General features: G+C 42.3%; 1 protein-coding gene across 3 annotated transcripts in view; it reads right to left on the bottom strand.

Annotated features, from left to right (window-relative positions):
• maml3 (mastermind-like transcriptional coactivator 3) overlaps positions 1-23,764 on the bottom strand; it is a 519,798-nt gene that overhangs the window by 185,481 nt on the left and 310,553 nt on the right. For all 3 annotated transcript variants that reach the window (XM_048620904.1, XM_048620778.1, XM_048620842.1), the window contains exon 2: positions 16,491-17,993. In XM_048620904.1, coding sequence (XP_048476861.1) covers positions 16,491-17,993 — 1,503 coding nt within the window. The remainder of the gene's footprint in view (positions 1-16,490; positions 17,994-23,764) is intronic.

Genomic DNA, 23,764 nt, shown 5'->3' with positions numbered 1-23,764 from the left:
ACACACACACAACATAGACAGCACACACTCAATATAGACAACACTTATTCACACATACCACACACACAATATAGACAACACACACACCACACACAACATAGACAACACGCACACTGCACACAACATAGACAACACGCACACCTCACACAACATAGACAACACGCACACCTCACACAATATAAACAACACGCACACCGCACACAATATAGACAACACGCACACACATGCACACAATACAGTAGACACACACACACACCACGCACTCAACAATATAGAAAACACACATTCACAGCATAGACTATGCACACTCAATATAGACAACACTTACACACATTCACGCACACACAATATAGACAACACACACTCAATATAGACAACACACACTCAACATAGACATCATTTATACACATGCGCACACAATATAGACAATACTTATACACACACACGTGCACAATATACACAACACACATACACAAAATAGACAACACTTATACACACACACACAATATAGACAACACACACACCCTTAGGTGCGAATGTGCCAATCTGCTACTGCTCACTTAGATTGTTGGTTACTCACCTTTCATATCCTAACAGCAGGCAGCTACCCCGTCCCCTGACACTTTGCAAATGGTGCCCAGGTTGGGGATGGGGTATTAAAATTCCACCAGTGTGGCAAAGGGAATCATTTCCAAAGAAACAGCTCAATAGGAATGTTGAATAAACACCAAAGGTTCCTTGCTCAGTCCCTGTTTTACACTGGGACAAGCTAATCTCAGCCTGAATGATGATGGGAAGCATCGATAATTTATCCAATGTCATTCACTACCCAGGGTCACGCGAAGGATGGATCATCTGGATGTTAGTGGAAGCCTATGTGCAGCTTTGAAACCAAACCTGAGGAACAGTCAATACCTTCTAAGAAAGACTAGCAATGGAAAAAATTGAAGGGCAAACCAACAGAGAAAAAGAACACACGCAAATAGCAAAGAGATCAAATAGGGCAAAAATGCCAGTAAAAAAATGTATAGAAATTAAAATGCCAATGGCCAGAAGAAATCCTGCATACATTGAAATAATCCATAGAATAAAAGTACAGCAAAAAAATGCAGAAAGTGTGAAGAAATCCCTGAACATTCCCTGTAGAGTTTGCAAAGAAGGCAAAGAATGAAAAATAGCACAAAAAAGACTAAGCAGCAAAGAAAAATCTGGTTTCCCTGCGAGCTATTCTGGGTAAAAGTTTGAACCCATTAGAACTCCAACATGCCCAATGTCTTTGTCTTTTTCCTTATTGAATACATAGATTTCTCTGGCTTTCTTACCACTCAGTCACTACTTCACCACCTATCATTTATTTCAACTTGGTCTCCTGTTATTCAGGGTCAATCTTTAACTCTTTAACCAGTTTCTTTCACTTTCTTCCAACCTTTCAAAACCTAGGAAACTAGGGCAAGATTGTAAGATGTTCAAAATCCTCCCCACTACACGGCATATAAATCGATACTTTTCGCTTTTGTGCTGCACTTGGTTCACCGAGCGAGTCTCAGTCAAAATGGTAGCATGCTATTTGATCACAGGAGACATCCCTGAAGGCTTGTCCGATCCTGGCCTCACCGATGTTCATGTCCGGGGAACTCTAGTTGATGTTGGTCTCCCCCAGAAAAGCTGTGGAATTGACCCTAAAGTTGCTGATTCCTTGGGGTTATACTTTAATATCTTGCAGGCATTCCTCAGTCTTCTTTGCATAAAGTAAAATTGTTTTTTTACCAGCAGAAACCTGACATCATGAATACAAATGACTGAGCTGCTAGGTAAGCTCTGCAATCCATGACATGGTTTTCCCTACATTGAGAGATGTTAAGTTGTTACATGAAGAATCAACTGAAATGCCTATGAACCTGAGGTTTGCTTGTGTTGTAATCGGGAAAGGAGGTGGAGCTCCTTTATTTGGGAGTGGTGTTTTATAGACCAGCGCTGTGGAAATAATCATCTGTTTCATTTTTCGCAACAGATTTCCTCCAAAAAAATGACAATAAAATGTGCTATAACAAGGTGTAGAGCTGGATGAACACAGCAGGCCAAGCAGCATCAGAGGAGCGGGAAGGCTGACGTTTCGGGCCTAGACCCTTCTTCAGAAAATGCTCCTCTGATGCTGCTTGGCCTGCTGAGTTCATCCAGCTCTACACCTTGTTATCTCAGATTCTCCAGCATCTGCAGTTCCTGCTATCTCTCTCCAATAAAATGTGCTGTCAAGCAAACAGTTACTATAAATTAATCAAAAAGGATAGTGAAATTGCTTTTTCCTCCCTTCCAGGGAGAGACAGTCATGAAATATAGGACTTAAACTATCTAGAATCAAGCAGGAGACATAAAATCCATAAGCCTTTAATACTGTCATTCTTTTCTTTCGGTGGGTGAAACAGAAGAAAAAATAGTAGTAGGAATATCAACAATGAAAGAGATCAAGTTATTGAGCTGAATTGCAAAGCTCTAAGCTAAAATATGAAGCCTGTGCATCACCTTACTTCAGCATCCAGTCGCTATCCATTGCATCTCATGTCATTTTGATTGATTCCACATCCTGACATTATTATTAGTGCTCGTTAGGCTCTGCAGCAAGCCAGCTAGTGCATCATCTGCCCTTATTTACATGTCAATGTGAAATCTGGCGTGAGGGCTTCTGATGCTCTCTCTGTATGTTGCTGGGCCCCAAATGCAGCCAAAGATTTAGTGTCATTCAAGAACCCGGTTTTAAAATTCTCCCTGGGATAAATCTCAACTGGAATCATGACATGGGCAGTCCAACAGATCAGTGCCACACCTCTCGATATTGCATGAGCAAATGAGGAGTGATGAGTAATGCTGTTAATATCAAGAGTGGCTGTCCAACCGGATGTTAAAATTATAACTGCTACAGTATGTGAAGAAGCCTAATGGAGTAAAGCAACATGACTGGTTTTCAATGGAAGGTACAATGCTAAGCTAAACAGTGACTCTAGCTTCTGAATGCTGTAAAATCATATGATGTGAATAAACAACTAACAGCTTCAAATTAGTTATCCCAAATAAATCAAATGTTCATCAGGGATTGTGGACTCTTACAAGCAGACCACTGAGGCACCAAAGGGAATTTTATCATTTTGCGAAGAGAATACAATACCGTAATTAGAGGATGAAACTATCTATAACCGTTTTGCAAAACCTCAGGGTGTGGGGTTTAATCGGGATCTATCAGTTGCATTACACAGGGAATACCAGATATCTAGGACTTATTATGAAGCAGTGCCCTCAAACTTAGTTAAATGCAGGGGCTTGATTCTCAAATACCCACAGGTGCTGGTGTGCTTTCAAAACCATGCTTCTGGATGCTCCTGCTTGTTTTTCCCAAGCAAGGGCAGGGATAGGATGGAGCCAACAAGCCCCTTACCTCCAAATAAACTGCTTCTTCACGGTCTGCAGAGAACCAGAAGGAAATGTTCAAAGTTGAGGCCAGGAAACGTGAAGAGTCTGGTGTACAGAAGTGCTCCGCTGTCAGGAGCAATGTGGGAAGCCATAATGTGACATGACTGATGAATATAAGTAATGGGAAAATATGGTAGCTCTAAACAGAGCAGGTCAACCAACTTCCTGTTGGCCTTTTGATCGTTTGTATGAGGTGTGATGCTGCTGGCACTCTGACATCTTGCCTGTTCCGTTCTGCAAGCTCTGTAATGGCTGTCCCCTCCCTTTGAGCAGGTTGCAATGTCAAGCCAGTTCCTGCCTCCATGCAGTATCCAGTGCCGCTGATTCCTCCAAGTCCATTTTACTGGCCTCTCATTACAAAACCCTTCTTCTTCTTTGGCAACCCATCCTGGTCAAAGATGGCACAATACAGACAGGATTGGCATCCAGACATTTGAGTTCCTGAAACCAGATTGAAAATGGAACCCATGGTTTTCAAGAGCAATAGAAGCCAGCCTAATGGGCAAGTGAAGGCACTTCATCATTTGGCACCAGTCCCCTGCCTAACTCCTGAAGTGCTCACATGAACCCAGAAAGTAGACAGCAGGCACATTCACACCAGACACTAAGAGAATGCCTGCGTGCTCCTGGACAATTGAATTCTGAGAGAAACACAAACAGAAGAAGGGCAACAAGCATGCTGTAAACCAGATTTAATCTGAGCACAGGATGCAAGGAAATTGGGTCAGTCATTTTATTTTTGGTAGGTATAAATATGGTTGAAAAGGTAAGGAATTTCCATTAACAGAACAGCATCGAGAAGAATGAAAAGAAAAGCACAATCTCAGAATGTGGGTAAGTACTTTTATAGTCAATGTGTGATTTTGAAGTGCAGTCAATGTTGCAATTTAAGAAAAACAAGCATCCTTTCTCTTTTGCAGGAATTTGGCGTGAGAGGGACACCATGACCTTACTAAACAATAAACGCAGAGAGGCATGAGAGGCCAGGATGGGGCGTGTCCTGAAAGAATTGCGAAACACTGATTTCAGACACTGAGCCTGATCTGAATCTCGTGATTGAATTATTGTCCTTTGGGAGGGAGAGATGGAGGGAGGGAGAAACTGAGTACCTACAAGCCTATCATTTTAGCCTCTTCTGGAATATTTCCGGAATCCATGATCAGAGTTAGACAGACTGATCATTCTGACAAGTATTATACAGAAACAACATGGATTGTGAATATAGTTCGACTAAAGCCAGTTGAGTTTTTTAAGAAGGCACACTATTGACATTACAGATAGGTAATTTATGGATGTTGTAGATGTACGTCCTTCCCCAATAGAATCACAGGATAATTAAAATCCAGAAAGAGGTCGTTCGGCCCATCATTTCCACATCAGCTTTCTGCAAATGCAGCTCACTTTGTCCCAGCCCCGACCTTTTTCCTGTAGCCCTACAAATTTCTTCTCAGTGCAGAAAATTATTCAATTCTCTTTTGGAAGCAGTGATTGAATCTGCCTCCACCACACCCTCAGGCAGATCCTAAGCCCTCCTTTTTTTTTAATAAAGTTTCACGCAAGAGATTACCAGCAAAAGCGGAACTGTAACCTTGTGATACAAGTTGATAATTAATTGGCAAGTGGGAGACAGGATAAGGAGAGTGTGCTTTGATTAGCAAGATGTCAGAAGTGGTGTTTTTCAGTGATCTGTGTAGGGCGCCCAACTCTTATAAAAGATTTTGAATGGAAACATCTATATCCATATTTGGAGATGATGCCAAGATACAGTAAATTGTGTGGATGTGAGGAGAAAGCTGAAAAGTGACAATGACATGATATAATATACAACGAGCAAGGAGCATATTGTCATGTACATATGTATTCTGAGGTACCACATTTTACTGTTGCACTGTAGTCACATGCCAAGTAACAAGATATCAGTCTACCAGCCAAATGGAGAGATCCAAGAAATATATTCAAGGAAGCTCCAGCAATGTTGAGTCTAAAGTATTGCAAAACAACGTGAACAAGAAAATGTAACAGGCAGACTAAAGGGGAAAAATTATGGCAAATGGAATTCAATATGGACAAGTGTGAGGTCACTCAGTTTGGATCCCAGAAAGACAAATCAGAATATTTAGGAAATGCAAAGGTCCAGCGTGATTTGGGTGTCCAGGTATGAAAGTCACTAAAATCCAGTACACAGATACAGAGCTAATGTCTCAGGTCAATAATCTTTCATCAGAGCTGGGAAAGGTCATTGACCTGAAAAACTAACCGTTTCTCATTCCACTGATGCTACCAGACTAATTGATATTTCCTGGATTTTTTGTTTTTATCTTTAAAGTGGACCTAGGCTATTTAGGAGTAAAATTAGGAAGCATTGATTCACGCAAAGCATACTGGAAATTTGCAACTCAGTTCCCCACAAATTAGGGATGGTGGGTCCAAAACAATTCTTAGCACACAGATTGACAGTCTTTTGTAAGCTACAAGTATCAAAGGCCGATAGCTAGAATTGAAGTCCAGATCAACAAACATCTAACTGATTGGTGAAGCTGGCTCACGGGATCAAATGGACTGCTCCTGATCCTATGCTCCCTTAGCACAAAATACTTATGCTGGCTTCCCTCTCCTGGTGTGTTGATCTGTACCATATGTCATGCCAAGGACTCGAATAACGTCGCTCTTTTACAAGTTACTTGTGAGGAAGCAGTCCTCTTTTACTGACTGACTTACCCATCCTTCCAGGATAGCCCAGCTCATTTTGGAAACATCTCAGGAGAGGGGAGGCTATATTAGCTCTCCTGCCCTACTCTATCATGAGCTTAAATGCCTTCAGATCTGCCCATGAGATTAGGGAGATAGAGATTCTCTTTACTGGATGACTTACTCAATTCTTTTATCAGTTATTTTTGGACTGTGTCCCCTCTCTATATCTTTGACAAGATCCAGGACATACAGATAACAATCATAACATTATTATTACAATTTACTAAGACATAATTTGCTGTTCACAACAGAATATGTCTTAGCTTTTTAAAGTGCTCGCAATCGTTCTTTATTTTTGCTGGTGATATGGAGAGCTGGAGCTGATCGTTTGAGACACTATGTGAGATATTGAAAACCATCCACTTTTCTGGATAGGTTGAGCTCCAACAACATTCAAGAAGCTCGATACCATCCGGGGCAAGGAACTCCAACCACTTTCAACATTCATGCCCTTCCCCACTGACACGCAGTGGTAACAGTTTGTATTATTTACAAGATGCAGAGCCACAACTCACCCAGGCTCCTCTGACAGCACCTTTCAAACCTGGAATCTCAAGGGCAGCAGATATATGGGTGAAATCTTACAGGGGCCCTGAATGACATGGGCTATGGTAAGATTTGTGGCAGAATCAGACAAGAAGACAGGCAAGATTACCTTGACATCAGAAGCATCTTGCTCTATCTTTTATGCTTTAGCTGAGCAGTGAGGTGAATTTTTCATTAGCCAGCAGCGAGTTACAAATTAACGGCGATAGTAGCATGTTAAACGCCTTCTTAACCGCACATCTCATCTCATTAACATTCAACTTCCTGTCTTACCAAATGTACCAAACAAGCTAGGCATGGAGGAACCTTGGCACGGAAATCAGAGCGGGTACCTGGCAACTTCAGCTTGCCACTGGCTGTGAAGAGCCTCCAGGTTGATCAGCACCAAACAGCACCTCAGGGATACGATGCTTGGGCACCAGTGGCAGCACCCCTTCCCTAGGAACACTGGCATCCAGAACTTTCCAACCCATTATAACCATTATGGCGCCATTCCCATCCACCTGGAGGTTGCTCAGGAAGTGCGGACCTGCATTTCTGGGACACATTGGCAACCAACATTGATAGGCTACAGTGGGGACAGTTAGCATACAGGGACAGGCACCCCGCTCATGGATAGGACCAGGCTGAATCTCAGGGCTGTTTTCTTGCTCTTTTAATGCTCACTCATTTAATGCCTACCTGCATGCTCGCAGTATCCATGCCTCACCTTGCCTTGTATGTCAGCATGCTGATGTTTCAGCCAGAGGCTGTCAGCACTGATGTTTCGCACATACACACGGACAGGCTGTTTGTCAGTAGGAATCTGCCCATGGGGGTGGGAGGCATCTGCTGTATGGTGCACCAAAAAGCGAATCTAATCTACAGCATCTGCTATCTGCCTATGCGGCAAACACACATCATGGTTATTCCGCTAAATGGCCATTCCGGAGGCTGGGTGGGGCTAAGGGGGGGGGGGGGGGGGGTGCTGTGTCAATCAGGGAGTTTAACTACAGTCAGTCATTGACACGATGTATTCACAGGCTAGGAGCTGGGCCAGAGTCAATCTTTAGCTCAGTATGTTCAGTGTCAGGGCATCTGACTGACTCTAGTCCCGGGATTGGGCAGTAGTTCACCCTGTAGACCAGCAGCAGGGAAAGCAGTCAGTCAGGGAGCTGCAAAGACATTCAGATCTTGGAGCTGCTAGTTCCTATCAGTCACAGGTCCCAGCTGCTTGTCTGTCCATTGTTCAGAAAAATGTACTGGGGACGTTGTTGGGGCAACAGGCTGGTCACTGCCAAAAGGGAAGGGAAATCAAAGCTGGGGGGAGATGGAACGTGAAGGCATCTGTGCAAGTGGGAACAAGGGTAGTGATGGGAGATATCCAAGGACTGGGGGGAGGAGGGTAAGCAGAACAGCTCCAGAAGGCTTGGTAGGCTACAGGAAGGTGTAAAAGTGGCAGTGACTACCACCAACGTCTTCACGGGAGGAGCATTGAGGAGCAAGATGGGCATCGTTAAGGTGTAATGTTGGCATTCAGGGGGCAGAAAAGATTGTTGCAGGCAAAGTTCAATGTAGTGGTTCACCATATTGGGGTGGTTGGTTGTAAATGGCCCATTTGGGGTAGTATAAGGTAAAAGAATGGCGTGGAGATGGGGAGTTTGTACTTGGCAACCAAGTGGGTCCAGTGCTGTCAGAGACCACCACAAACCGCAGTCCCTGCCTTCACTTAGCCTTCCGTAGATGTGCAATAAAAAAAAAGACTGGGACAGCGTAGCCTGGATGGAGTCAGTGTCAGTACCACATTGATGGACAAAAGAATGAGATCTACATGTACTTGATCACAGGACACTGAGTGGCCTAGTACAAGAAGCAAACATTGGCAAACTCCAGCTACATTCCATATGCAAACATTTCTTAGCACGTATGTAATTCATGTGGAGTGAACATGCTTAGGCTTCAAATGTGGGTCAAAGGTGGATTGCACTGTGCCACTGGTGCTAATGAAGTAACATTGTCAACTCAGGCATAAAGAAGTTAGCAGCAGTAACATAAATGAAGGTGAATGCTGACCGTATGGTTTGTAGAACTTCCAAGGGCACAGTGGGACAAGGGGAATATCATTAAATCATAATTCATGTAAATATGACAAGAGACTATAATGAAGGCAATTTAAGGTGGAACAGTTGCTATGAGTCTGGGATGTGAAGGGGGTTTGGAGCATAGCAGGCACTCCCTTTTCTAACGTAATGTGTTGGTCATTCAGCCAATGCAGTACTTTCACCAAGTTGGTGTAAATGCTGTGACCAGGGCTGTGATGGAGCAGATGATAGGGCTGCTCAAGGTCCGGCTCCACTTCGAGGGCCCTCCAGTATAATCTGGACACAGTGTACCACTCCTTCCTACCGTACTCTGAACATTTGGAGAGGACAATGAGGCAATGTAATAAATGCTGAGGAGCCAGGAGAATGGGAGCAATTGCCTGAGGAGAAGGAGGAGGATACTGAGTTGGAGGAAGCTTTCTGGATGGAGGACAGACCTCAGCTGCATTGGGTTCCAAAAGGCAGACAGGAACTGATTGGTATCCAGTTCCAGTAGATATAAGCTGGGTGCAGAAGACCATCAGGGACTGTCAAGGTCAACATGCCAGCATGTGGGTCACATCGTGGGTGAGAACTGGAGCCTGTGTTCCTTCCCTTTGTGTTCCCTTTGGTTGGTTATCAATACAAGCTCATGGCTGGACTTGTCTGATTGTTTGCCTGTATGTGATGTTCCTCTGCTGGACAATGGCAAGATTCAGATGATGACTGGGCACTGGAGAAAGAGTACTGGAGACTTAGAGAGGGTCTACAGACAGAATATACCTAAGTACAGGTAAACTCTGTAGCCTGATAGTTTTGACTGGGTAGCAAATAGCCTCAATCTTTGTGGTGGAGCTGTCTGAAATAAATTCAAATAATTGACTCAATTATTGCTAGTATCAAAGCCAGATATGGCAGAGTTTATCATAATGCTCAATAGTGAGGCTGATGGACAAGTGAAGTCAAGGTGGATTTTCTCAGAAGCAAATCACAGCCCTCTTTCTTTTCCAGCAAATATTTTTTATTTACCAGTAAGAAAGCCCCGATTCTCTCTGCTTGTCAAAGCTGGATCCCCAAATGCTAGCAGTGCAGCACCAGCTTGTCGGGTAAGGGTCTCAGTGAAATTCAAAAGATCACTTCCCAAAGATCCCAGAGCCAGTTCAACTAGTTTTCAGTGAGACTGGTAACAGTGCTGAGAATGTGGGCTTATTTTTCTCTGCACAATATTCCTGTGAGTTGGAATGAACAAAAGTCCTGCTCTGGGAGATGCAAAGAAACCCTGGAGTTCCCTGCCACAACTTTATTCCCACCTCCCCCCATGATGATTCCATATAAACTCAAATCCTGATGAATTTATGCTAGTGGCCAGAATCCATTCTGGAAGGTCCCTGTTGCTCATGTACTCTTGTCCACTGGCATCAGGACTATGTTGCTCCTCATTGTTTATTGTAGGACTAATGTGCATTATTAAAACAGAACTTACAATACAGAAATTCGATCTAACATCAAGGTGATAACATCACTCTGGTGGCCTGCAATCGTCCTGTGTGCATGGATTAATTCCCAATTGTAACTCCCTCCAGATATCTTTTATTGTTCAGGTTATCTGTTTCAGCTCTTCCAGAATACTCCTTGTGCAAAATGGAACTGGTTCCTTTTATCAATCCATTCAGCTTTGGTCAGATTGGATTTGTGATAGGGGCAATTTATGGAAGAAGCAGTTGTCAATAACCAGAGAATGCAGATTCAAGGCAGGTGGCAAAAATAAACTGTGGTCAGAAAAATGATTTTTTTCCAATTAAGCAATGAGTTATGATCTCAAATACTCCGTCTAGAAAGAGAGTGAAAGCAAATTCAACTGTAGCTTTCAAAAGGAAATTGGATATCTGCCGCAGGCATAAACACAGGGCATTATAGAGCATCAAAGGGTTTGGTTATTACTTCTGCAATTAGCATAGTATATTGCTACTGGCATTATATAGGGTATTACTGCTACCATTATCGTAGGACATAGCTCTGGATATTAGCATGGGATATTACTACAGCCACAATCACAGGACATTACTCCAAAGATTAGCATTGAGTATTACACAGTATTGCTATAAAAGCAACACACAATATTACAGCAGACATTAACATGGGGGATTTCTGCTGACATTAACATTGGGCATTATCACAGCTATTGATATAAAACATTACTGTAGGGCTTAATATAGATTAGTACAACAGGCAACATCAGGTGGGAGTCAGTTGGTTAAAGGCTAGCGTGTGGTTCAGAATAACATTAACAGCGCAGGCTGCTCAATTCCTACTTCAGCTGAGGTAGCCTTAGGATCATCCTCCTTGCCCTGCCCAGAAAGTGAACGGCAAAGGTAAAACACCAATGGCAAAAACTGCCAAGGAAACAGTTCAGGATGAAGCATCACCAGACAATGCAGCTTCGGGTAGGGTGTACATGTATAAATGAACAACAGGATATTACCACAGACTACAGGATACCATGCAGACATTAACATTTGCATTTTTACAATAGTTTTAAAGGTGCAAAACATCCCAAGGTGTTCATACGAGTGTTATCAAAAGAGAAATATAAGGAGATATTTGAAGAGGTGTGTCAATGAGGTAGGCTTTAAGGAGCAATTTCAAATAGGAGAGACAGGTGAAAATATTGAGACTGAGAATTCTAGTGCCTAGGAGGCAGAAGGCTGAAGATACCACCATCAGTGGCGTGATTAAGATTACAGAGGTGCATAAAATCATAGAATCCCTACGGTGGGCGTGCAGGCCATTCAGCATGTCGAGTCAACATCAACCTTTCAAAGAGCATCCCACCCAGATCCAACCCCCTACCCTATCCCTGTAAGCCCGCATTTACCATGGCTAATTCACCCAGCCCGCACATGCCTGGACACTATGGCCAATCCACCTAACCTGCACATCTTTGGACTGTGAGAGGAAACCACAGCACCCAGAGGTAACCCACGCAGCCACTCAAGGAGAATGGGCAAACACCACACAGTCAACCAAGGCTAGAACTTAACCCGGGTCCCTGCGCTGTGACCCATTGAGCCACTGGGCCTCCCCGTGCAAGAGGCCAGAATTTGAGAAGCAATAGAGATCTTCAATGCTTGTACTAGTGGAGAGGCAAAGGAATTGCAAACATGATGGAGAAATTGAAAATCAAGGTTTTAATAGTTTGAGAGCAGAGGGAGGTCAGCAATTAGAGGACTAATGCATGAATAGGACCTGTGGTGAGTTAGGATATAAACAGCAAAAGTTTGGACAAGTTCATGTTTGTGGAAAATGAAAAAAATGGGGTCAACAAGCAAAACAGTGGAGTAGTTAGGTTTTTGGGTTGCAAAGGTATAAATGAGAGTTTCAGCATTGGGTCAGTGATAGAGATGGGTGACGCTAGAAGTGCAAACTGTTGATGATAGACTAGAAATGTGTCCAAAGCACACCTAGGCCTTGAATAAAACAGTCTGACTTAGTCACCAGGGAGCAGGATGGAGTTGGTAGTTAAGGGACACAGGATATTACTGCAGCATTAGAACAGGATATCACTATAAGCAGATATTGCGAAAAGTAATGTAACCTAAAAAAAAAATTTTGGCAAGCTATTCAGGAACATGTGTATAGAAATTGAACTTTGTTGAGAAGCAATTTTAATTTGGGGAGCCAGATTCCATGGGCAAAGTACATCTGAAAATCCTCCAAGGCGCAGCTGGGCTGAACTCATTAGATATTTAAATGAAATATGTAATATCTGCTTCAGGTCTCCTTGCTGAAATTAGATTGAGATGAACCCTCAGGATTATTCCATAGAGAATAAGATTTTCTTTAAGAATGATTTAAATTTCATTGTTCTGGAGCAGGAATACTAGGATTGTTCCTGGAATGCCTCACTGCATTCCTGCATTCACATGCTGTTCCTGCATTCCTCACTCTCAGGAGTGATTGGAAACACACCCAACACAAAGGGAAAGGAAGATATCTGTGATTGTTAGAAATGTATTATCCCAGTCGCAAGATATAATTGCAGGACCTCCTTGGAGAAATGACCTTCCAGCATTTTCAGCTGCTTCATCAATGCCTTTCCTTTCAAAGAGGGATGCTTGCTGGTGATTGTGTTCAGTTGTATTCACAACTCCTCAGATAACGAAGCCTTCATGCTGCAAGATCTGGGCAACATTCTGGGTTGGCTCAGAATTGGGAGTAAAATTCAATTGGTCACACAACTATTGGGAAATGACTGGCTCCAACAAGAGAGAATCTGAGCACGTCCCCTTGACAGTTAACCACATTATCATCGACATCTTGGAGGAGTTATCATAAATCAGAAACCTTACCACATTTCCTGAGTCCCCAAAGCTTCCAACTATCTACAAGGTACAAATAAGGAATGCGACGGAGTACTCTCCGCTATTTTGTTAGAACCCGAGAGTGCTTGAGCAGCTTGGAACCATCCATGTGGCATAAGTCATAATATCGCGAAGCTAGTAAGTAATCCAGAGGCTAGGTCAAATGCTTTAGGGATGTGGGTTCAAATCTCAACCAGGGCAAATAATGAAATTTCAATTAAGTTGAGAAATATGGAATTAAAATTTGGTCTGACAGTGACCATGAAACCATGGTCGATATGTCAAAAAATATCCATCTAGTTTACTAATACCCTTTAGATTATGGAAATCAGTTGTATTTATCTCGTCTGACCTGCATGTGATTCCAGACCCACAGCAATGTGATTGAGTCTTAAATGCCTGCTCAAGATTTTTTTTTTTAATTCATTCACACGATGAGGGCATTGCTGGCTAGGCAGCATTTATTGCCCATTCCTAATTGCCCAGAGGGCAGTTAAGAGTCAATGACATTGCTGTGGGTCTGGAGTCACATGTAGACCAGACCAGGTAAGGATGGCAGTTTCCTTCTCCAAAGGACATTAGTGAACCAGATGGGTTTTTCCAACATTTGACAATGGATTCATGGTCATTATTAGATTCTTAATTCCAGATATTTATTGAATTCAAATTCCACCATCTGCTGTGGCAGGATTCGAACCCGGGTCCCCAGAACGTTATCTGGGTCTCTGGATTAACAATCCAGCGATAATATCACCACGCCATCACCTCCCCTATGGCCAAGGAAACAATTCAATACTGACCTTGCCAGTACTGCCCATATCCAGTGAAAGGGTAAAGCAAAAGGGAAGGGGTGGGGAAGTAGATGCATGAGTGCACCACCATCTGCAAATTCCCCTCCAAGCCATACCCTACCCTGACGTAGAGCCATATCCTTCACTGTCGCCGGTTCAAAATTCTGGAGATCCCATCTAGACCACTTAGACTGGAAAAGTTGAAGAAGTTCACTACTACTTTCTCAGGGCAATTAGGGATGCGCAAAAAATGCTGGCCTGGTCAAAATTGTCCACACTAGCCTCATATCCCATTATATTGAAATATATGTGCTACCTACAGTGGTACAACACGCCTGTGCAAACTATGTTCATGACACATTGGTCCTAATTCCAGTCCAGTCGAGCCCACAGTCTGAGCAGGATCCATAAGTGGAGAGTATTCCATCACACACCTGACTTGTATCTTGTAGATGGTGGACAGGCTTTGGGGGTTCAGGAAATGTGGTTAAAATTTCTCATCAATGGTAACACCCCCCCCAGGACGTTTATGGTAATGCTGTCCCAGGAATTTCAGGATTTTACAAAGTTTTTTGGAGGTTGATTTTAAGGTCACATAAATTTCACAGAACTTCAGGTATTCCAGGAAACAAATGTAGCCCACGAAAGTCATATAGGTTTGAAAATACAGTATTGGTCCAGGTTCTGACAGAAGGTGTTGTTTACTCAAAAAAACTACTGATTCAGTGCTGATCCAACTCAATGGTTTTTGAGTGAGTTTCTGCTGAGATTCCATGCACATTCACTGGAGAGCCAAGTGGGGGGAATGGCTGGAGAATGCATGCTGTTGAGAACTTTGACCCTATTCGTTGCTTAACACTACCTCCTTCTTACAAGCCGCGAATACATGACAACATCTCACACTAACACTTTCATATTGGTGTAAATTAATTGCCATCCTGCCTGCTATCTCTTTTCCCTCCTGCACTCCATCTGATATTCCCCAATGTGATCAATTCCACTGTTTGGCACCTTTTGTTGGAGACTTGCTGCATACTAACACTCTGTGTGTTGTTAATACCACAATATAGAAAAATGTCACTCCGTTGTTTCTCCTTGTTTTGGTTGCTACATATACAGATATCTAGGGGAAGAAATTTCTGTTCCTTAGTGAAAGTGTTGGAAGATCATCATAACGGAAATAGATGTGGGAGAAGACCCAGTGGGAGGCATCTCCACTCAAATACCTGTGTTTCATCTATTTATGCCCGAGAAGCAGTGCAACCGTGGATGTGGGAAATACTGTGGCTACTGTAAGAAATGCAAACTGAGCTATTCTTACACTTTTTAATTTCTCTTGTTTTCTTTTATTCCTGGGTTTATCTGCAAATTTCAAAGTACCTCGGTCATATTCAGCTAACAATCTTGCAACAGACAATGAATCCCATTCAAGAATGTGGGTTTACCTTTGTCACTCATTTGAGATTTTTATGCATTTCATCTACAACTTTGCAATCCCATATATGTTTATTTCCAGTCTTCAGAGAGTGAAATCTAAAGACCAATGGGCCTCCTAAGAAATCAATATTAGAAGCAGAGGATACAGTGCAACAGGGAGAGAGTGGGACAGTGGGGTTCATTTTGATGTGTTTTGGCAAAGAGCTGGCACACAGACACAATGGATAAATGGACCTGTAGGTATCAGTGGTCTTAGTAATGTAAAGTGTGATTCTACAGCTAATAAAGACATGAAGTACCATTGCAGCCAACAATATGAATTTGATGATGCTGTGTTATTACTTATCCTGCAAAATTACACAGCTATTAGCTACTCAAAACATGTAGTATTTGAAAAGTAATGAACAAACTCACAACAGATTTCAGACCTGCAATCCTGATTGTTATATCAAGGATATTGTGACATTGCAAATAATGAGCATCAGACTTGGCCATCACGCTTCCTCAGTGTTAACACCTTTACAAGAAGAGTCTTGTAATTGTGATAGAAGTGATCAGAAAACTCGAAGAAGCTTTTACACCTGAACAAATAGAAGTACGATTACTGAACAAACATCACCATATGAGCATGATTAAACAGTCCACCACAGCCTGGAGAATAAATAACAGAATATGGACACAAGTGAATATATCAGACCTCAAACTGAGGTCTACATTTTGCTGTAGATGTTTAATCATACGCTGTTCCCTGGTTATACTTCTTTGTGAGTTTGTAAAGGCAAATCATTCTCAGCATATTTACTTATTTTGCACAACATATATAAAATGCCTCCAAAGCAAAGCCTGAAGCAAGGAATTACTCAGTTTCGCTGAGTTTTCCTCAGGACTCCTGAAGTTGGAATCAATGAATCTTACAAGAAATATGCACATTGTCTAATATAAGACCAATTCAAATATTGGACATAAACAAATTATCAAATTTACACCACATCAATTTGAAAGAATTAGAATTAGAGAAATCATCAGGCTGTAAAAGTGCCCACCCTGCCAACATTAAAAATCAATTTTCTCTTCTCACTTACCGGACCATGGCTTGGCAGCGTTCCATAAGGTATTGTCTGGGGCAGTAGTCCTTTCTGCTTCATTAACAGCAAACGCTTCTGCTCCTCGCTAATATGAGAAGCCTGAGATTGAACATGTGGCTGCTGTTGTGGCAAGTAGGGCATCATGGGAGCTTTGTTCTGATTAGCCATTGGTGGGGTCATTCTCTGGCCCACAGGCTCAATGTTATAATGAGACAGTGGCTTAGTGTTAGCATATGAAAGCATAGGCTGTTTGTTCACAGAGGTCTGCCCTATCGTATTTGGCTGTTGATTCATTATGTTCATGGGGTTTTGTGAGAGGTAGTTATTCATGGCCTTCTGAGGGTTGTTTGTCATAGTAGGCACCATAGGCTTTTGGTTATTAAAGGCCTGTGGGTACATCATCGGGCTATTTGGCTTGTCTGGATTAAAGGGGCCTCCGAAAGGGCTGTGTGGTGGAGCTGCAGGTGACCAGCTGGGTGTCGGATTCTGCTGGTGTGGTTGTGCGTGCTGCTGTTTTTGTTGTAACAGCATCGCTCTTTGCTGCTGCTGAGCTGCCATTTGTTTTAACTGCTCAGCTCGAGAAAGATCAGAACCACTTGACGGTAGAGTTCCTGGCCCAGATCCTGGCCCTGGACCCTGTCCTGATCCTGACCCAGAAGATGTAGTTAACAAAAAGCCATTTCCAGACCTTGCATGTGCTTGACTTTGATTTGGGGTTTGCTGCTGGGGTTGGCTCACAGACGTTACTGGTGAAGTGGCGGAAGCAGAAAGGGATGAAATACTTGACACAGAGGACACACTGGAGACTGTAGAGACATTAGAAAATGGAGGGCCGGATGAAGATGGCCTAACTTGTGGAGATCCCATCGACATCTGATTAAAAGGAGATTGGCACATCTCACTCTTTATATTTGTGTTTTCTGGTGGGATTGGGGTCTGTGATGTGGGTCTGATAACCTCCATCTCTTTCTTTTCATCAAAATCCTCATTAAACAGATCATGCATATCATCTTCCGGAACTGTGCTTGTTAGTTCATCAATTAATTCCTGCCATTCTTGCTCATTAAGATTGATATCGGAGAACAGTTTGTTCTGGTGGAGAAGGGAAGCATCTGATGAGTCCATGCAACCTGGATCATCAATTGGCTCTTGTTTAAGCTCCTTGGTTAATATTAGGTTGAAGTCGTCTTCGTCTCTGGTGCCATTAGCCTGCAGGTTCACTCTGGCATGTCTGTTCTCTTTGCTTATGTCATCAAAGCCTGTCGAATTATTTCCGCTGGTTGGTATTGGCAATGATGACTTTATGTCAAGTTGATGCAGAGGAGAGACTGAAGGCACAGGGATCTTACTTGACAGGGTGTTGCTGTGGTCTAACCCAAGTCCCTCTTTTCGGACTCGTTTGCTACTTGGAGAGAAGCTGCTATCAGAAACTCCATTTTGCAGGTCACCATTTAACGGGGAACGTGCTCCTTCAAGCTTCCTCTTTACAGTTTCTTGAAGCTTTAAGAGGAACATAAAAAAAAACTTAATTATTAAGACTTTTCACGACTCATTAAGAATAATGTGATTCGATACAATACAAACTTGTGATCATATACAGTTGAACTCAAATTGTTGCAAAATCCCGAGGAACAGGGAAGCATTTCAATTTTGTTGAATTTTGTTTATTGAAGTTAGTTTCCTGTCACAAATGATTATTCAACCAGGGCCACTTTGTAATGGATGTGACAGAAGTGTCAGATTTTTGTCAAAGTTGAGTTTTGTTGGTTTTGGGGCTTCTGTCAGTCCCCTGATACCTGTCTCAGCCTGGGTTGCTTTAGTTAGTATAAATGGGGGCAACTGGTGGATTCTGGCTCATGGGTGGAACTCAAGTGCAAATGAAGAGAAAGATCCTCCAAGAATATGGGGCTGACAAAGAGGGGAAGAGGCTGCTGCAGGGCACTCTTCTGCAAAATGTGACCATCAAACCTGCAACGGAAACCTCCTGAGGCATCCTTTCACCAAGGCAGTCCTGAGGGATAGAATTCAGGTGGGCGTGGAAAATTAACCACGGATTTGGGCTCTTTACACATAGTCATTAACACCCCCCAGCCCCCATACTCCCCGGCCTCCTCTACAGTCGCATGGAAGGGAGATAAAACTTTTATTTTCACTGGTGTGGAAGGAGGGAAATCTCCAGCAGGCCGTGAGTCAGCAATAGCTCCATATTCCAACCATACTCTACAGAATGTCGATTTAACACCAGAATTCTTTTCAGCAGAGTCAGTATTTAGGTAAAGCTGCACTAAGTTACTCCAAAATAGTCATCTTTAGACAGTGTAAATTCTATATTCTTAAGATTTTCAACTAAATGTTAAATTCCATTCACTACTTGGCCATTAAAATTTATGAAAATTGTGTGTTTTTAATTACTGCAGCCATCCTTGCCCCTCAACTTCCTTTTCCTTACCCATCCCTGCCCGACAGACCAGCTCACACAACTCCTTTGTGGACTGACTGTCAAATTTACAAACTCATTCTCAGATGCAAAATTTTCTGCAGTTTGGTTGTTTAGCAAAATAAAAAGTATAAAGCTTATTGGATGGCGTTACTTTATTTATACTCAAGACCAGTGTTTCTTTTGCTAGAAGTTGTGAATGGAGGGAAACAGGTCCTTAGCATTTTTTTCTTCTTTGAAGTTAAACTGACAAAGAAACTGTGTTAGTTTCTTGCATGCAGATATCTATTACTTGCTTCCAACATAGAGAAGGCCACATTGTAGAAATGTGAAGGAGCACGCAGATAGAAAGGACACATGGAAAACACTGGCTAAGGAAAAATGAGTGGTGATTATTTGACTTGTATATCGAACATTAGATTTAATTTACAAAGCTGATTTGGGATATTTCCTTGTGAGAGCTTTTATCTTCACATTATGGCCAAGGAGTATTATCCAGAAGGAAGCTTCAGTATGGGGCTGATGTTTAATGGTAATTTGGGGTTGCATTTACTGATTTTTCAATTGAAAGTTGAGGGACAGCCCAGCCAGAAAAAGAATCATGGAATCCCCATAGTGTGGAAGCAGGCCATTCAGCCCATCAAATCCACACTGACCTTCCAAACAGCATCCCACCCAGACCCACCCCATCCCTGTATTTCCTGTGGCTAATTCACCTAGCCTACACATCCCTTGACATTATGGGCAATTTAGCGTGGCCAATCCACCCTAACCTGCACATGTTTGGACTGTGGGAGGAAACCCACGCAGACACAGGGAGAATGTGCAAACTCCACACAGACAGTTGCCCGAGGGTGGAATCGAACCGGGTATCTGGCGCTGTGAGGCAGCAGTGCTAACCACTCAGCACCGTGTCGCTCCATTCCGAGACAATGATTCTGTTGTCTCCTTCCTGCTCCTCCTCCTTCCCCCTGCCACTCCTCAGTTCACACTGAATTTTTGCTGGCTAAGTTGTGCAGCGTGCAGCAGACCACTACAAGGTTTGTCATGCCCTTTGGTAGGAACAGCTCAGTAGTGCAAACAGCAAAAGCATTGTCAAATAATGCAAAAGGATTGTTCAATCACATTTTGTTGTGATAGCATTCCTTTTGTTATATGCGCACATGTGAGTTCCATAACAGTGCCATCAGTCAAATGGTGGGGGTGATAGCTCTTTTCTTCCAGTAACCACCCTCTTGTTTGTTGAGGAGGCTCAAATGCTGACGGTACAGCAGAACAAAACCATCCTGACTGTTGTCAGTATAGTAAGCATCGGTCTGCAAGATGCGACCATTTCAGCATCATCGAGCTAGACACTGGAGGAGTGGAATCCCCAGTGTTTGCCATGTATCTCAGAATTAATATCAGGCATCTACAAAGCCATGGGCGTGCAGTCTACAAGTGGGGAACCCTGCATTCCTTGTGAAGTTGTTTGCCCTGTTTGCTTCCCTGCAGCAAGAGCAAAATAAGTTCACATCAGCACTGTTTAGATACAGAGCTTCAGTCATCTCTCCTATGCAACAAGAAGTTGATGAAAAAGGGAAAATTGGAATCACAGTGGTCAGGAATGTATAAGAGGATTGTATGAGTTTTTAATGGTCTATGAAAAAAAGGAGTAGCTAAAGGAAACCATGGCCCTTTAGAGACAGGAGCCATTGGCACATGAAATGAAGAAATAGCAGAGGGCACTGAAGAAATATTTTGAGTCTGTCATCAAAGCAAAAGATACAATTTATATACCAGAAATAGAGGCCATTAAGAACGAGGAACTTAAAATAATTACTATTTGCAGGCAAAAACTATCAGAGAAACTTAAGGGGCTAATAGCCAACAAATCAGAATGTAATGGCTTACAATCTGGGGTTCGAAAGGGCACTGCTGCAGAAATAATGGATGTGCTGGATTTTCTAAAATCACTTTACTGAACCAGTCCCAGCAGATTTGAAGTTAGCAAATGTAACACTGCAAATCAAGAAAGAAGGAAGTAAAAAAGAATCAGGGACCGAGCATCAGGTGTCAGAAAAATGATATTTATTATTAAAAAAGCCTTTATAAATGCCCTTAAAAATCATAGAATGATCAAACAGAATCTAAATGGCTTTATGAAAACAAGGCATGCTTGAAAAATGTATTAATTTTTTTTGAAGATGTAACTAGAAGGCTAGATAATGGGGAGCCAGTAGATGCAATATCCTTGAATTTCCAAAAGATATTCAATGAGGTGCCACGTAAAAACAAAGGACAGGGGCTCTTGCAGATGGGTGCCATGTGTAGCATAAATGGAGGACTAGTAAACAGACAGGAAGTACAGTGGGCATTTGAAAGGTAGCAGGCCGTAACCAGTTCAGTGCCACAACGATCAATTCAAGGTCCTCATATATTTACAATCTATATTAATCGATCCAAATTTGCTGACAATGTAAAGCAGTACACTGGGTTCAATGCTGGGAAGGTGCATCCACTTGCCCTTCTATTTTCAAAGTGGTTGACAAATGAACCTACTGTAGTATTCATAAGAAAACAGCAGATGTAATACACACTGGGAACTTTACAGTGGATTAAATTTATTTAGTTTTATGAGGTGGGGGGGGGGGTTAGATGGCAGTAAAATCTGGAAAACAAACAATTGTTACTGAACACTGTAGTACTGATTGACAGTACAGACCTGAGCACTGTTCTTTTCACCCCACCCTTCTCTATCCATTTGAAGGAGAACAAAAGCAAGTGACAGGAAAAATGACTTTTATGTTATCTGTCACACAAATTCCATTAACTAGCCCAAAGTTTTGGCAGAATCAGATACTGTGTGTGCATTTCTCCAGGACCAAAACAGCATTATTCACAAGCTCTGAATTATGAAAGCTCTCTGGAGGCTCTGCACATCTCTGTCATACCACTGGCATACTCCTACAGGCCTCACGGTTTCCTCAAACTTGGACTGTCGTTCATTAGTTATTGTACTCAAACTAGCTTTGTTTCCTTCATAACATATTTTGTGCCACACTTACAATGGTTCTTGTAAGTCGTTTGTTCCTCCAATAAGTCTCTGCTGAAACTATATTACAGCTCTTAAAAGGATACTATTTTCGTGCAAAATTGTTTTGGCAAACCTGTAACTTGTTTGTTTGCAAACACTTACAATGATGATGCAGATTGCATTTAAACACATTACCACCTCTCTTGAAAGCAATACCATATGCCGAAAAGGAGGCGTTTCATCTCTCTCCCCCAAAACAGGTTTGCTAAATACTTCTTCATGAACACAATGCTTCTTTATTAGCCTAACAGCAAAACAAGACCAAAAATATCTGGCATGAATGGGATCTCTGATGTTCGAGCTCTGCTTGATCCTGGGTCATGTGGTCCACAAACTCTAGGGCCGTGTCGTCCAAAGCTTTTAGTCCTTATGATCTGCACATACACATCTCAAGGTACCTAGGCAACATATAAAATTTCAAACCACTGTCCTATTAGTTTCCTTGTAGCCAATAATAAACAGGTCATCATAAGAGGCAACAGTCCTGAGAACTGAATTAGTCCAAAATTAAAACAGTGAATTTACAGCACAGAAGCACGCCATTCCATCCAACTAATCTATGCCAGGTGTTTGACATAACTTGAGCTTCTTTCTGCTGTACTTCAGGGGCTCTAATGGCACAGGGTTCATGTTCCTACCTTTGAGCCAAGAAACCTTGGATTCATGTCCCATATGTTCCAGAGGTGTGTTATTACCTCTTTGAACAGGTTGATTAGAAAATACCTTATTTTAAAAAATTCTTTCACAAGATGTGGGCAAGGCAATAAATTGTTCTGAATGGCTTCCTAAGCCATTTCGGAGGACAGTTAACAGTCAACCACATCCCTGCTGTTATCAGGCTTTTGAATGGACCTCTTTAATGTTAATGTTGATCTCTCTCTCTGCACCCTCTCAGCAGCTGTAACATTGTATCCTGCGCTCTGTTCTGTTACCATGATGCACTTGTATAATACAAGTTGCCCGTAAAGCACATAAGACAACACTTTTCACTGTACTCGGTACACAGGACAGTAATAAATCAAATCAAAATCAGTTGTGGATCAGGCTTCACATGTCAGCCAGACCAGGTAGGGGTGGCCCCGAAAGTACATTTGTGAGCCAAGTTTTTATTTACACCAATGGATAATAGAGATCATGGTCATCTTTGGGACTACATTTTTAATTCCAGATTTTATTTAATTGAATTTAAATTCCACCAGCTACCATAGTGGGACTGAACACATGATACCAGGGTGCTAGACCAGTGTACTGATATTCTGGATATTCAGGTGTTCTTAAGAAGGATCACTGGACTCAAAACGTTAACTCTGCTTTCTCTCCACAGATGGTACCAGGCCCGCTGAGTTTCTCCAGCAATTTCTATTTTGGCTCCAGTGATATTAACACTACAACATCACTCAGAACCGATATGAAGATATCTATCAATTCCTTTTCCCTCATGTACTCATCTAGCTTCCCTTTGAACATCTTTGTGTTATTCGCTTCACTTATTCCATTTGCCGTTAATTTGGCTTTTCTAATCACTTTGGGTAAATATGTTTCTCCTGAATTCTTTACTCGCAGCCAAATGTTTAGCCCCTACTTTTGAACTGTCCCCCAGCATGCCCATAATTTTAAAGACCTCTATTAAGTCAGCCCTCATTCTTTGCTTGAAAAACAAAACTGCTTCAACCTGGTCAGAGATAGTAAGAACTGCCGATGCTGGAGTCAGAGATAACACAGTGTGGAGCTGGAGCAACACAGCAGGCCAGGCAGCAT

The sequence above is a fragment of the Rhincodon typus genome, chromosome 1, assembly GCF_021869965.1.
Source record: "Rhincodon typus isolate 14 chromosome 1, sRhiTyp1.1, whole genome shotgun sequence".
In the NCBI taxonomy this organism is placed as follows: domain Eukaryota; kingdom Metazoa; phylum Chordata; class Chondrichthyes; order Orectolobiformes; family Rhincodontidae; genus Rhincodon; species Rhincodon typus.
Note: the sequence above shows the minus strand (reverse complement) of the source record. Positions and strands in the feature narration are given on the sequence as shown.